Source organism: Nothobranchius furzeri, chromosome 12 (assembly GCF_043380555.1).
Source record: "Nothobranchius furzeri strain GRZ-AD chromosome 12, NfurGRZ-RIMD1, whole genome shotgun sequence".
In the NCBI taxonomy this organism is placed as follows: domain Eukaryota; kingdom Metazoa; phylum Chordata; class Actinopteri; order Cyprinodontiformes; family Nothobranchiidae; genus Nothobranchius; species Nothobranchius furzeri.
Genome location: NC_091752.1, coordinates 71,090,134 through 71,105,423, shown reverse-complemented (window position 1 = coordinate 71,105,423; position 15,290 = coordinate 71,090,134). Strand labels below are relative to the sequence as shown.

The following is a 15,290-nucleotide window of genomic DNA, read 5'->3' as shown; positions in this document are numbered from 1 at the left end:
CAGCTAATTATTAATGGACACAATCAACTTTAAACAATCAAAACTCGTGCAACTCTTGGCCTTTTGACCTGGCGTAGTTCCTCTGCGTGAGAAAACACCGTTGTCCATAAGCGGAGAGTGAGGAGAGGAAAGGAGCAGCCTGTCAGCGACTCGGTGGACGACCAGGAAATGACGAAATCGAAATGCTTTGATGCATTCAGGAAGTGGCTGACGTCATCCTGAGCCATGCTGACTGATTTGAAGGTTTCCTTCGACGTTTGCAGCAAATGTTGCGCGTGATTGGGCGGTGGAAATGTCGTGTGCTTTCCTGGTTGGCTGCAGTGGCGAGACAACTAGAGGTCATGGTTTCTGGTCCTTCTGTGGTGAGGTGGAGTATTTCTGACACCACTCTAAGGGAGGCTGAGGCGCCTTTAAAGCCTGACTTCACATCAGACGTGCTTTGGAGTCAGATCCATAGATTAGCTCGAAAGCAGACCCCTCCCCGCTTTCCCATTGCTTGGGAAAAAGGTGGGAAGTGTAAGAGGAAGTAAGGAAACAATGTGACCAGGTGGTTAAGGAGAGAGAAGCTTGTTGGATCATTCATGAGACTGCGTTCCATTGGACGACGACGGGAGTCTGGCGTTTCCTTTCTCTGGCTCTCGCCGTTGTGAGGCAGAACCGCCGCTGCAGCTGGAGCTCACCCCATCAACCACGCGGTCCTTTTCCACTCCATCTGATCCAGCCTCAGAATGCCGCGAGTTCTGACGAGACGGACCACCAGGCTGACGGGAAAGGTGGCCGTTCTTCTCGTCTGGAAGACAAAGGGTAAGTGTGGTTATGGAACAGTCGTGCCATAGACTCCTGTGACCTGTGTGGGGGTCGCTCACCTGCCAGTGCCTGCACTGAAGGCTGATCGTGGGTGCTGAGAAGTTGAGCTTGAATGGTTTCTACAACTCTCTTGAATCTGCGACTAGGACCTGCGGGAAAACAGGCCGGTGGACTTTTAGACTTCCTAGTTCACTCTAGTTTGACTCTTCGTTGGATTGGATGATTGGAAGCCACCTTTGGTGGAGGTAAGGTGATGGTGTGGGACGGCGTCTCCCATCCAACCCTCAGTGATTTTCCAATGCTAGGGTTAGCCTAGCCTAGCCTAGTCTAACCCTAACCCCAACCAAACACATTCCCTGACTTTGAGCTAAGCTTCCACAACAAAGCATTCATCTTTGACAAATGCAAACAAAAATAAATAATCAAAACGAATCTGTTAAGGAGGGCGGCGGCACAGGAGTTAAGTGCTCGCCCCGTAATCGGAAGGTTGCAGGTTTGAGTCCCGCTCGGTCTGTTGCTGTCGTTGTATCCTTGGGCAAGACGCTTAACCCCCCCTTGCCTGTATGCCCCTTTTTTTTTCTTCTTTTTTTTTTCCTTCTCAGCCTTCAGAGAGTACAGACGCTTTTTTCTCAGCTCCCTTATCGGCTTCCCCAAGGCTCTTGTCCCGTCTGCCTACAGAGCACTTCTCTGCATTTCTCCTGAAACCACTACTCTTCTTTGGAAATATGGACTTAATTAACTGGTCATTCAACGCGATTGACAAAATTTTTTCTACGATGAGAACGGAGAAGGGGGCTCCCACCTGTCCAGAGGGGACATTCGCATCGGGATATGCACTCGATTCTTGGGAGGTCTGGCGAATCGTGTGCCTCTCTCAGCTGACCATCGAGGACGTGGAAGATTTGTGGATGTTTGGCCTGATGATCACTGGATTTCTTCTGATTGGAGTGGGAGGATATCTGGTTTTCTGGAAATTTGGGAAGCCGGGAGCGATTGGAGTGCGACCCGTGCCCACGGAATGTGCAGCTCGTGCGGTGACCTCACAGACTGGGACGTTACTCGAGGTGAACCGTAAGCTGGACAATGTCCTCGCGGCGTTGCCTGTGTTAGTACGCAAGATGGATTTGATCTCGGAGAGGGTCGCCGGACGATGCGGGGATGTGGAATGTAAAATTGGCTTCACTGGTGGACAAGAATGACCACTTAGAGACTCAAAGGCGGAGATGAAAATTATCTCTGCCTGCCCTAAACAAAGTCATGTTTATTCTTATCTGACGCCATAGCAGCCTCTCAAGGCTGCCTCAACTCACCCCCACGAAAAGAGGAATGCCGACAGATGCTGTGTCCCGACCTTCACCCTCTTCCTTCTGATTGAGACGTCTGCGGGAACTTCAATGTGCTCTCTGGTCCTTATCTCTCCCTCCCACCTGTTGGTCTGCAGCTGGTCGATGCGCCGCAGTGGCAGCTCCCATTGGAGGCTTCAGGATCCCGCCCATCCCCGCCTCCCCATCGGACTCTGATGTTGTATCTGTGCTGTTTGTGCATCCATGTTTAAAGGAGTTTTTTTTTTTTTGTATAATAGAGTTACTCCCCGCTGGGGCTAACTCTGCTATGTCTTTTTTTACCTACCCCCACTTATCCTCATGCTACACCCTTTTCATCTATCTATTAAGGTAGCGCGACTCACGTTGCGAATGACCGCAGTCACCAATTCTTGTCATGTGTCTTACCCACGTATGTCTGATCTTTGAATTGTGTGTACTGAAACTCAATTTCGTTTCTCTGTATGTCCTGCACATGTGGTAGAAATGACAATAAAAATGACTTTGACTTGACTTTGACTTTGGTGGTGGTCAGAGGGACCGGTGGGTATGGCAGACTTGCCTCCGTCAGGGTGCCACAGGGCAGGGTGTGAATGTGTGTGTGAATGGATGAATGACTGTGTTGTAAAGCGCCTTGGGGGGTTCCTGGACTCTAGAAGGCGCTATATCAAATACAGGTCGTTTACCAAGATCTTTAGCCTCAAATCTCGACATTTTAGACCTGCAGGAGGCTATTGCAGCCGCAGAAGCTAGCGGCCTTTAGCATGGACGTATGGTATGTCAGCTATGATCCACCTCTGAACTGTCCGTTGCTCAACAACCTACAGGCTAACTGAATGAATTTACCACGTGTTTGGTACAACCTGGACTCTGACAGTCTTGTGTTTCTGAACTGATTTAATTCATTTGATCTGAGTTTAATAAAACAAAGTCAGTGTTTGGGTCGTTGCTGTGTGTCCAGGCGAGGTTGCCTCTCTTTTAGCCTCCCACCTGTCAGTAAAGAGAAGGTGACGCTGTAGATGCCCATCTCTCGTCGTCCTTCTCTTTCTGCTCGTTCCCTCTCTCGCTCTCTGTCTCCCTCAGAGTAGGCGATGTCTACCTGCAGAAAAAGTCAAACCTTTGTGGTACGTATGCTTTAAACTTCATGAGCAGGAGAGCTCACAACTGGAGTGGGTTGGTCTAAAACCAAGAGTTTATACATGAACGGACCCCTAAATGTCTTCACCTAAAACAGATACAGGTTAAACTTTAATGGAACTGAGCTCGGTGATTTCCACCAACATCAATGGGAACTCTGTTAGACATTAAAGAAGGAAGCAATACTTGGAACTTGACAGGCTTCTGGAAGACAGAGGGACCGCCCGAGGACTTGTATTCTGCCCGGAAGCTGTTCTGAGACACCACACTGTGGCTGAGGGAAGGAATCTGTGGAGGTGAAGAAGATGGAGTCCCAGAATCAAACGGTACTGCACACACAAAGTGAGCCAAAGCGTGACTGCACTCACGGAGAGAAAGGCGTGGACGATGTCTGCCTTGATGGAGCTGAGGGGTTTGTCTCTGATTAGCACAAAAATCTGCTCCTCTTTCTCCAGACTGATGAAGTTACCAAACCAAGACCTCTTGGCCAGCCTGCAATGGTTACAGAACAGACACACACACAAATCTAACCTTGGGATTACAACGCCAAATATTATACATGAACGCCCTCTCCATATGCAAGCACGGCAGTGACGGCATCAATATGTGGGATTCATGCTTTCGTTCTTTTTAAACACAGAAACAGTTTTGTTTACCTGTTATTGACGCTACAGTTTCGCCGACGGCTGCCGGCTTCTTCAGGCTGACGCTGATGGTGGCGCGTCACTTCCTTCTCCGTTTATCTGCGGGCAGCAGAGGACGTTGTCGCCCTCTACTGCCCGCTCTCCCCTCTCCGACAATCCAGTCCCATGCGTGGTCCAGCGTGTAAACTCCGTCGTCCCTGTTCATGGTCCCACATCCACGTCTCCTTATCTCTATTGCTTCCTTGATCCATCTTTTGTATTTTTGTTGTTCGGTGGTTATGATCCGTGTGTTGTCCCAGTCCATTATATGGTTTTCTCTTAAGCAATGATCTGTTACGGCTGACTTTTTTATTGTACTTTCTGCTTCTTCTTTTGCTGCTCTTGTGTGTTTACGATTTGCCTCTTTCTCGCACTCCTTTCTGTGTTCTATTGTTCGTGTATTGAGTTGGCGTCCGGGTTCTCCTATGTATGTTTTATTGCAGAGTTTGCATGGGATTTCGTAAATGACTCCACATTTTTGTCCAGCTGATATTTTGTCTTTTGGGTGTACTAGTCTGTTTCTAACTGTTGTGTATGGCTTTGTTGGTGTGTTTATGTTGTGTTTTTTCATTGTTGCTCTTATTTTTTCCGTTATGCCTCTGATGTATGGTAGGGTTATCACTGGTTCTGGTTCTTGTCTTTCTGGGTTTCTGGTTCTTTTTTTGGGTTGTTCTTTGCTTTCTGAAAAGAACCAGAAACCCAGAAAGACAAGAACCAGAACCAGTGATAACCCTACCATACATCAGAGGCATAACCGAAAAAATAAGAGCAACAATGAAAAAACACAACATAAACACACCAACAAAACCATACACAACAGTTAGAAACAGACTAGTACACCCAAAAGACAAAATATCAGCTGGACAAAAATGTGGAGTCATCTACGAAATCCCACGCAAAATATGCAATAAAACATACATAGGAGAAACCGGACGCCAACTCAATACACGAACAATAGAACACAGAAAGGAGTGCGAGAAAGAGGCAAATCGTAAACACACAAGAAGCAGAAAGTACAATAAAGAAGTCAGCCGTAACAGATCATTGCTTAAGAGAAAACCATATAATGGACTGGGACAGCACACGGATCATAACCACCGAACAACAAAAATACAAAAGATGGATCAAGGAAGCAATCGAGATAAGGAGACGTGGATGTGGGACCATGAACAGAGACGACGGAGTTTACACGCTGGACCACGCATGGGACTGCATCGTCGGAGAGGGGAGAGCGGGCAGTAGAGGGCGACAACGTCCTCTGCTGCCCGCAGATAAACGGAGAAGGAAGTGACGCGCCACCATCAGCGTCAGCCTGAAGAAGCCGGCAGCCGTCGGCGAAACTGTAGCTACAAACAGGTAAACAAAACTGTTTCTGTGTTTAAAAAAGAACGAAAGCATGGATTTAGAAAGACACAGCAAGAACACACCTAAGAAGTATGTGGGATTGTTTTTAACACTAGGTTCTGAGAAATCACTTGAAGGAATAACGTGTGAGTCTAAACACAGAAAGTCTTAAGAGCCATTTTCAAAGAACTGATACCAAAATGAAGGTCGGTGTTATTCAAGGTTTTTATTAAGTGGATCAACTTCCCATTGGACAGCACTCTGTTGACCTGAAACCAGTTGTGTGGCTTGGGTAGGAACACTAGGGGGAGCGCTCCACCTGTTGTACAGTAGTAGCTGTTTACAGTGCCAGTAGCTAATATAAAGGATAGCAGTTAGCGTTTTTAGATTGACAAATGCCAATAAAAAGCACAATAAGAAGGAGAATTTAGCTATTTTCTGGATTCATGGTGGAGCCTGGAGGTAAAAGTCAGAGATTACAGTCGCTGGGGGAGGCTACGAAACCACGATCTGGTTGTGGCCTGGCTTTGTTGCTGCTGGATGAGTAACAGTCCAACAGTGTGGATCTTTTAGCTTCGTGGCTAATCAGTTAGCTCATGTTAGCATTAGCCCAATGATAGCTACCAGCGCTAGCTACAGCAGGCTGCTGCAGGGTTGTTTACGACAGCAGTAATTCCACTTTCGGCCAATAGGCGGGAGAAGTGGTTAACTTGGTAAATGGCCCGACACACACACACACACACACACACACACACACACACACACACACACACACACACACACACACACACACACACACACACACACAGCACTTCACAACACAATAGAGAGCCTAAGTCTCCTCCCTTTCTGGTCAGCTCACGGGTCTCCGGAAGTCAACGGAGCTAAAAGCGCTTTGTTCTGACCCGCTTTGCCTCCGACCCTGGATCACACATATGTTGTACTTCAGCTTCAATGAAAACTAATGATGGTGTCTCGACCACGCCAGTCACGTACTTTGAGATTTATCAGCTTGTAAAAGTTTGTTAGCATGACTACAAATCAGACATCAACACGTTGCATTTGTGACATCACCACATAAGCTCCTCCCCCCTAGCGTGGCTGCTACTCACCACACGACCAGATTTATGGTGGTTCTTTCCTCCTGAAGGAAGATTTTGAAGTTTGCTGAACTTACAGCCCCTTTCCCTCAGTTTTCGTGAAGCGCGTTTGTAGTCCTGGACTTATTTTCACACAACACCTATTATAGCGTTTCCACCTTTGGAGAATAAGCGAGTTTTTGGTATCAAAATGTGTGTTTAAGATTCACGGACATCATACATGAAATCCATGGCACAAAACAAGCAGAATTAGAAAATAGCGTTTTAGCCTCGTTGACTTGCGTTCACCGTTTCGTTCTTCCAGGGACCCGACCGTCCGGTCCGCAGGTAGATGGGCGTGACTTAGGCTGCCTATCAGTCATTCATCCATTCACATGCTGGTGATGATTAGCTACGATGTAGCCACAGCTGCCCTAGGACACGCTGACTAAAGCAAGGCTGCCGTACACAGGCACCACCGGTCCCTCCGACCACCACCAGCAGGCAAAGTGCCTTGCCCAAGGACACAACAGCAGAATATTCTGGCAGAATCTGGGATCAAACCTACATCTGCTGCTGCCCTTATTATGTGAAGTGGTCTTCAGGGCAGAGCACTTCAGCACCCAACAGGACCAACCTGACTGCCAAAGCCAACACCGTCCTACCTCGTGCTGTTCTCACTGAGATGACTCCTTTCATTTGAACTTTCCAGAAACCTCTCCCGCTGAGCGCTGCAGGCCAGGTTTATGTTTTTACCTGCCTCACATTCACCTGCTCCTCCTTTACCAACTAAAATCCACCGAGCTCCCTCACGGCTGCCTCTCTTCCCCCGCTGGGCGGAGCTTAAGGAAACTAAAGGTTTACGCGCTTCACCCCCTGTAGGCTAAAGGGTCCAAATGCCGCGCCGTCTCACCTGGTCACCTGAACCAAAGAGCAAAAGAAAGGAAAGGGTACGTACTCTGGACTGGACTCCGGAGTCAGACTGGACATGTCCTCTGATGTAGGGACTGAAAACACAAACATAGAAGAAGAAAGAAGGGAGGAGAAGGCAGAACAGGACGGTGAATCTCGACGACAGACTCATTTAGTTGCCTTAATTGTAGATAATCACAGAAGCATTAGTCGCTCGCCAGCTGCAGGCCGGAGCACACAGCCTCCGTTTGGACTCGGCTCGGCTAATGTGACACCGATGGAAGTCACTGCGGCTTCAGCCCTCAGCTGCGGCACTAACCGTAGCAGGCTACGGCATCTTTGTGGCTGGCGTGGTAGTCACCTTGCAGTTTACGCCGGTGAAAGCGCGGCGAGCCCAGCAGGTTGTTTTTGAACGAGTTGAGCCTCGTTCTCCAGTGGGTGGAGCTCGAGTTGGACAACCCTCCACTTCCACCTGGGCTGGAGGGCGGGGTGAGCGACACCGAGGCCCCGCCCGCTCCATCCACTCTGGAAGAAGAAGATGAGGAAGAGGAGGAGGGAGGGGTGGTGGAGGAAGGGTGTTGTATTTGGTGCACGGGCGTGCCGAGCGGGGTGGGCAGCGGTGAGCCCTGCGGCGTGACCTGCGACACAGGAGGGGGGGTGGCAGACGAGTTAGAGGACGAGTGGACATTTTTGGACCTGAAGACGGATGGAGAGGGGAAGTTGAAGAAGCGTGGGGTGGGGGACAGCACGGGGGAGGGGGAAGGCGAGCGTGGTGTCTGGAGGGGGAGGGACTTCATGGAGTGGAGCTGGGGCCGGTCGGTGGGGCCCTTGGAGGGTAAGGTCTGGGTCTTTGGGTCGGGCGCTGGACGAGCGGGCCGAGGGGCGGTGGCACTTCCTGCTTTGGAGTCTCTGGGGGGTGGGACCTCTGACTGGCTGAACGTGAAGACTGGACTCTGATGGACGGACAGAGAAAGAGGGAAAAGGGAGGGAGAGGGATGTGGACAGATGGAACAGGAAGCAATGGTCATGAAATATGACTGATGGATCTGGACATCCCTAATCGGCTAGCTCGTGCACACACACACACACACACTCGTATGACGCAACAGCACGTGTCTGAAATGAGAATGGGACTGTTTCAGGGACAGACTGAGCCACCGTTACTATGGTTACGTCACAGGGAATTGGTTTGATGGACAAAAGTGATGTTGGTGCATGAGACTGAAGACACGTGAACACAGAGCTGCTTCTAGAGGAAAGCGGGACCCGCTGGTAGATGTCAGTCAGACGAGACTTCCCTCCTCGTCTACAGAAGATGGTTCTGAGCGGCTCTTCGTAAAAGAACCTGTTTGTTCTGATCGGACATCAGAGACGCACAAACTAATAAACAACTGGAGTAAACCAAAGTCAGCACAGACAACGGCCCACATCCTCTGCTGAACCGATCTTACCGGCTTCAGATCCTCCTGGAACAACCTCAGCCTGGATAAACCGTACTCTGGGTTTGACTCAGCTAACTTTAGGTTGGTGAGACTCTGTGGCTGTTCAGAGAGCCGGGCACGACGACGTTCCCAGAAAAGCCCAGATCAACCCTAGAAGACCGAGTAGAGGATGCAGAGCTGAGCTGTGCTGACGTTCTTACCTTGGGACTGCTGAGAGGACTGGAGGACAGACCGGTAGATGCTCCGCTGACCGAGCGGGACCTTCGCAGGAGAGCACAGAGGGATTAAACATATTCCAGGTTCAACAGAGGGAATAAATTCTGCCGTGTCTGAAGCCGATCCGGCCCGAGGCGGACGCCTCACCTACAGGGAAAACCGGAAAACTAGAATCTGGTGCAAAGGTGAAACTAGCCTATGAGAGGCACATCCAGGTGTTTATCCGTTCTAACTGTGATGATCGTGGCTTACAGCTGAGGAAAACCCCACAGTCGACATCTCCGGCATATTGTGAAAAGGTCGAATATTCTAGTGTCCCACTCTGATCAGCTGATGGGTCCAGAACAGCTGCTGGGGGTTCCTGAGCCTTTAGATGGTCTCTCAGTCTGAGCTGGACTGCTGACACGTGGACTTTAGCACCAGATTCTCACGTTTCCCGTCTCACCTGTAGCATCTGTTTGTACCTCTGGCTGTGTGCGTTCGTATCCAGAGCCCTGCGCGGTGGGGTGGGAGACCCCTGATCGGTGACACTAAGGACCTCCAGGCTCTTCCTGACTGGACCACAGCGGCTGTGCCGAGTCAACATGGGGGAGTCCACGCGCTTCCTGGGGGGGTCTTTAGAGACAAAAACAACCACAACTCAAACGTGGAAATGGAAGCGGGCTTCTGGTGGGCGAGACAGTCGATGAACGAAACCAGAATCATGGAAACAAAGGTGAAAAATCAAAACACTTCTCTCACCCAGGTCGTTCCTAGGTGGCAAGTCCTCGTCTTCACAGCTGGGGTATCGCTCCTTTCTATCCAGCAGGAGGTAGTAGATCATCTTCTCCTGGTTTTCCCTGAAGACAGGCGGAACGTCAGGAAGAACAAAAGCAAAACTTAGATGAAAAAAGTCCGTAAGTTTCTGCGTCCTTTAAGGTGTGGAACACTGAAAACCATTTTTAATGACTGTCTCTGACTCTAACGGGTCACTCTGAGTGTTTCATGCAGGCTGAACATGAAAATAGTCTCCTACACCCATCTCCTGCAGTAGCTTCTGATAGAAGATAGTCTCCTACACCCATCTCCTGCAGTAGCTTCTGATAGAAGATAGTCTCCTACACCCATCTCCTGCAGTAGCTTCTGATAGAAGATAGTGTCCTACGCCTATCTCCTGCAGTAGCTTCTGGTAGAAAACAGACGGTGAAACTCTAGGATTAGAAAATCCTGACAGATCTACGTCTAGTAGAAGCGAACCATTAGCATTAGCAACTCCACCACACAGCAGAACTCCCCCAGGCTTGTGTTATTAGTGGAGATGCAGCATCAACGTTGCAGAGAAAGAGTCAGCGGTGGAGTCGTGTTGCTGTTTGCCAATCAGAGAGATGTCCACGCATCAGGAAGTAAGACTCTAAATTCTGTCGTCTGAAGCTCAGCTGTGCTGCGGCTCACTTCTGGTCCCCGGAAATAGCACACTGGTGTTTTTGCCCGAGAGGGTCTGGTCAGAGAGGAGATGTTGGGCGTACTCACTCCTCAGTCGTAAGGTCCTGAGTGAGTTTCACCCGATCTCTGAAGCATCCTAAAGAGTACATGCTTTCCAGGACATCTGGGTCCAGGTCCGTCAGGGACAGGATCCTCTTCACACACACCTTACGAGGGGGAGGCTGCTCCGGGCAGGGCTCGTTACGACCCCCCCTGACAGGAAGAGGACAGTGGGATGAGACGGCGTCGTTACGAGCATCAAGGTCAAACATCTGAGTTCATGGATGAAGGACGAGGCGAATGGAGACACATTTAGATGTGAAAACAAGTAAAGTCTCAAATAAAAACCCTTACAGAGAACACCGGCTGACTTGAATGTAGCTGAGCGGTGGAGCTCCACAAGGATGTGAAGCTTTCTCCCCGGTTCACTAGAAAGTTCTCTAAGTTATGGTTAAACGTGGTTTGGGCTTCCCTCGCCTCCTTCCGGCTAACCTACCACTGCTCGTCTGGCACATGGTACCACAGGACCAACCATTCAGTCCACTCTAACACTGTTTATAGGATTTATAGAAATGAAATAATAAACAAATAAAGTTGTGTTACAGAAAGACAGGATGGAAAAAAGACCAGGAGAGGAGGCGTGTTCATGTACTTACAGGTACCACGAGTGCTTCTGTATCGCTTCCAGCTGTAAAAGAAGACATTTAATAACATCAGAGCCCTCGTTGACTCCTCATCGGTCATTCACACAAACACACACGAAGCCAAGTCTGGCCTTAAAGCGTCCAGATGGAGCAGCAAGTCTGCCACATGCAGTCCCACACAGGTCTACTGCCCCCGGTGGTGGATCGACAGGTGGCAAGGGCCACTTGAATAGAATAGAATAGAATAGAATTGAATTGAATTGAACAGAACAGAATAGATATAGAATAGAATAGAACAGAATAGAACAGAACAGATATAGAATAGAATAGAACAGAATAGAACAGAACAAAATAGATATAGAATAGAACAGAAGAGAATAGATATAGAATAGAATAGAATAGAATAGAACAGAACAGAATAGAACAGAATAGAATAGAACAGAACAAAATAGATATAGAATAGAACAGAAGAGAATAGAAATAGAATAGAATAGAACAGAATAGAACACAACAGAATAGATATAGAATAGAATAGAATAGAACAGAACATATATAGAATAGAATAGAACAGAATAGAACAGAACAGATATAGAATAGAATAGAAAAGAATAGAACAAAATAGATATAGAATAGAACAGAAGAGAATAGAAATAGAATAGAACAAAATAGAACAGAACAGAATAGATATAGAATAGAATAGAACAAAATAGAACAGAACAGAATAGATATAGAATAGAATAGAACAGAATAGAATACAAAATAATAGAATACAACAGAACAGAATAGAACAGAACAGACTAGAACAGAATAGATATAGAATAGAATAGAACAGAATAGAACATAGAATAGAACATAGAATAGAACATAGAATAGAACATAGAATAGAACAGAATAGAATAGAACAGAATAGAATATAGAATAGAACAGAACAGATATAGAATCGAATAGAACAGAATAGAACAGAATAGATATAGAATCGAATAGAACAGAATAGAATACAACATAATAGAATACAACAGAACAGAATAGAACAGAACAGACTAGAACAGAATAGATATAGAATAGAATAGAATAGAACATAGAATAAAATAGAACATAATAGAATAGAATAGAAAATTCCTTTTTGCCCTGCAGTAGGAAATGTTGGTGTCTCAGCAGCAATCACTAACTCAACAGGAGCAAAAGGAAGATGTAAAAGGGGCGGAGTCAGTGAGCAGCTGCAGCTCTGTGAGCACCTCACCGTTCCCTCACCAGGAAGAGGCGAGCATGAAGCTTACAGGATGCTCCTGTACTGGACTTGGCTTCCTAAATGGTGGGGCCGTCCTCTAATCCCCACTACTGAGGGAAACGTGTCTCTCTGTGAGGCTGCATGCATTTGCAGAGGCGAGCAGCAGACAGACAAGGCGAGAGAGACAGGGAGAGACAGACTGACCTGGTTTCAGGCTCCAATCATCAACAGCTCAGCTGATGAACTCACAGCTTTGACTAAATCTGTTGCTGAATTACTAACACCACTCGGCTCGGACACACGACTCGGTTCTCTGACACACGACTTGGTGCTCTGACACACGACTCGGTTCTCTGACACACGACTCGGTTCTCTGACACACGACTCGGTTCTCTGACACACGACTCGGTTCTCTGACACACGACTCGGTGCTCTGACACACGATTTGATGCTCTGACACACGACTTGGTTCTCTGACACACGACTCGGTTCTCTGACCACGACTCGGTTCTCTGACCACGACTCGGTTCTCTGACACACGACTCAGTTCTCAGACAGAAGACTCGATTCTCAGACACACGACTCAGTTCTCTGACACACGACTCAGTTCTTTGACACACGACTCAGTTCTTTGACACACGACTCGATTCTCTGACACACGACTTGATTCTCTGACACACGACTCAGTTCTCAGACAGAAGACTCGGTTCTCTGACACACGACTCAGTTCTTTGACACACGACTCAGTTCTTTGACACACGACTTGATTCTCTGGCACACAACTCGGTTCTCTGACACACGACTCGGTTCTCTGACACACGACTCGGTTCTCTGACACACGACTCAGTTCTCTGACACACAACTCGGTTCTCTGACACACGACTCGGTTCTCTGACACACGACTCGGTTCTCTGACACACGATTCGGTTCTCTGACACACGACTCGGTTCTCTGACACACGACTCGGTTCTCTGACACACGACTCAGTTCTCTGACACACGACTTGGCTCTGGCACACGACTCGGTTACTGTAGCGAGTGCGTACTTGACTTTGAAAACGAAGGGAACCTGAAGGTCGTTACACAGAAAGAAATCTTTTCTCAAACCATAAAAGGACTAAAACTCACAGATGGTCATTTTAGAAGCATCGTGTCAGCCTGCAGACTCGATCAGCCCGTTACAGCCAAGTCACTCTGAACAGCCGAGTATTTAAATACGATGACACGATGGAGGACTCTCCACAATCATCTCAAGAGCTTCAATCTGAAAGCCCTAAAAACTTAGATACCTGCTTCCTGCTGCAGCTCCGCCCCTTCTGGCGCTCCAGCCTATAGATGTTCTCCTCCTTTGTGACAAAGTCCTGCTATAGCAGACCCCCCCCCCCCCCCCTCTCCAGCTAAGGTCTTGTGTCAGACTCCATTAAAGCTCGGTGCGGCCTCTCATCCGCTCCTACCCGTTGGTTCGTGCTCCACGTGGAGAACAAGCTCCTCCTGTTTCTGTAACTGTTTCCCTCTTCATGCGGAGAAGATCCCAGCCAACCTCTGAATGTTAGGAGGTTGTTGAACACGAGATCCCTGAGGAGGTCTGACCCTTACAAAGTGAGAGCAGGTCCTAGTGGTGCAGTGGGCGGGTGTTTTAGGACGGCAGCTGCGTCTATCAGAGGAGCTCATCAGGAGGACATGCTGGTGACTACAGCTCATGATTACCACATTAACCAACACGACCATTTCAAAGTTTTCATCTGCAGTAATTAGAATTATCATTAGTTTGAGTCGTAGACGAGCCTAAAGGTGTCCCACCGTGAGTCTCTTCTCGGCGGAGACCTCGATCATCCCCTTCAGCAGAGCCTGGCAGTCGGGAGGGATGAAGTGAGGCATGTGAAAAACGCCGCTCTTCACCTTCTCTAGAAGCTGTCGCAGGTTGTCGTGGTCGAACGGTAAAGCACCCTGAGAGGGAAGAGAGAGAGAGAGGAGAAAACCCTGACGAAGAGTAAAGGAAGTTTCACGTCATCCGGGAGGGGCTTGAAATAGACCCGCTGCTCCTCCACATCGAGAGGAGCCAGTTGAGGTGGCTCGGGCGTCTGGTTAGGATGCCCCCTGTTTTCCAACCAGGAGGAGACCTAAATGAAGACCCAGGTCACGCTGGAGGGACTATGTCCCTCGGCTGGCCAGGGAACGCCGTAGGATTCCCCCGGAGGAGCTGGTCCACGTGGCTGGGGAGAGGGAAGTCTGGGCCTCCCTGCTGAGGCTGTGGCCCTGCAACCCGACCCCGGATGAGCGGAGAACGATGGATGGATGATTATATTCTGACCACTACCTGGTGGTGAGCTGGCTCAGATGGTGGGGAGGATGCTGATTTGACCTGTCGGGCCCAAGTGTATGGAGAGGGTCTGTGGGGATCATCTGATGGGGCTTCCTGTCGGAAGGAGCTTCAGTTTCCATCGGCAGCTGAGTGCTTCCAGGGGGCGGTGGGGGACACCGAGCCAGATTGGGTCATGTTCTGTGTACCTCCATTGTCCAGGCGACTGACCAGAGCCGTGGCCACACGGTTCTCTGTACCTGTCATGGTGGCAGCCCCCGAGCCCACTGGTGGACCCAGCTGGTGGCGGCTGGAGGCGCTTGGTTTAACTACGTTTGTGTCCTAAAACACAAATAAAGTAACAAACGGCTAAAGTGCTGCAGATCCTGACGCTTCTCTATGCAGGTGGGCAGCCAGAGGAGACCAGTAGCTGAATGCTACTGGTTTGCTTGTGTTCAGGGGCGGGGCTGAGGCGTAGGTCAGTTCGCTTTAGCCTTAGCGGTACAAAAACTAGCCATTAGCTCCTCAGTGCCGATGGTGTAAACTCTGTTTCTGTGAACTAAGGCTGTTCATGAAGCCGTTCACAACAAGCAGGAACGGAGTTAATAATACCGGTTACACAGAAACGTTAACGCTCACAGCCTGGCGTTCCGTTGGTTTTAATGGTTTTTAAACGTCTTAATGGTCTTGGGCCTTCTCATCTCTCGGAACTGCTTC

The 15,290-nt window shown here is 48.8% G+C and overlaps 1 protein-coding gene across 2 annotated transcripts in view; it reads right to left on the bottom strand.

Moving 5' to 3' along the window:
* Window positions 1–401: 401 nt before the first annotated feature.
* Window positions 402–15,290, bottom strand: part of LOC107395170 (serine/threonine-protein kinase BRSK2) — a 31,075-nt gene continuing 16,186 nt past the window's right edge. The window contains exons 8-20 of one of the 2 annotated variants that reach the window (XM_015974479.3): window positions 14,075–14,221; window positions 11,060–11,091; window positions 10,452–10,616; window positions 9,684–9,781; window positions 9,407–9,557; window positions 8,927–8,987; window positions 7,646–8,237; window positions 7,331–7,379; window positions 3,635–3,758; window positions 3,453–3,554; window positions 3,120–3,228; window positions 867–956; window positions 402–790 (exon numbers count right to left, since the gene is read on the bottom strand). In XM_015974479.3, the coding sequence (XP_015829965.3) occupies window positions 576–790; window positions 867–956; window positions 3,120–3,228; window positions 3,453–3,554; window positions 3,635–3,758; window positions 7,331–7,379; window positions 7,646–8,237; window positions 8,927–8,987; window positions 9,407–9,557; window positions 9,684–9,781; window positions 10,452–10,616; window positions 11,060–11,091; window positions 14,075–14,221 (1,935 nt within the window). In that variant the 3' untranslated portion in view covers window positions 402–575. The remainder of the gene's footprint in view (window positions 791–866; window positions 957–3,119; window positions 3,229–3,452; window positions 3,555–3,634; window positions 3,759–7,330; window positions 7,380–7,645; window positions 8,238–8,926; window positions 8,988–9,406; window positions 9,558–9,683; window positions 9,782–10,451; window positions 10,617–11,059; window positions 11,092–14,074; window positions 14,222–15,290) is intronic. The other variant, XM_015974480.3, reaches the window with a different exon arrangement.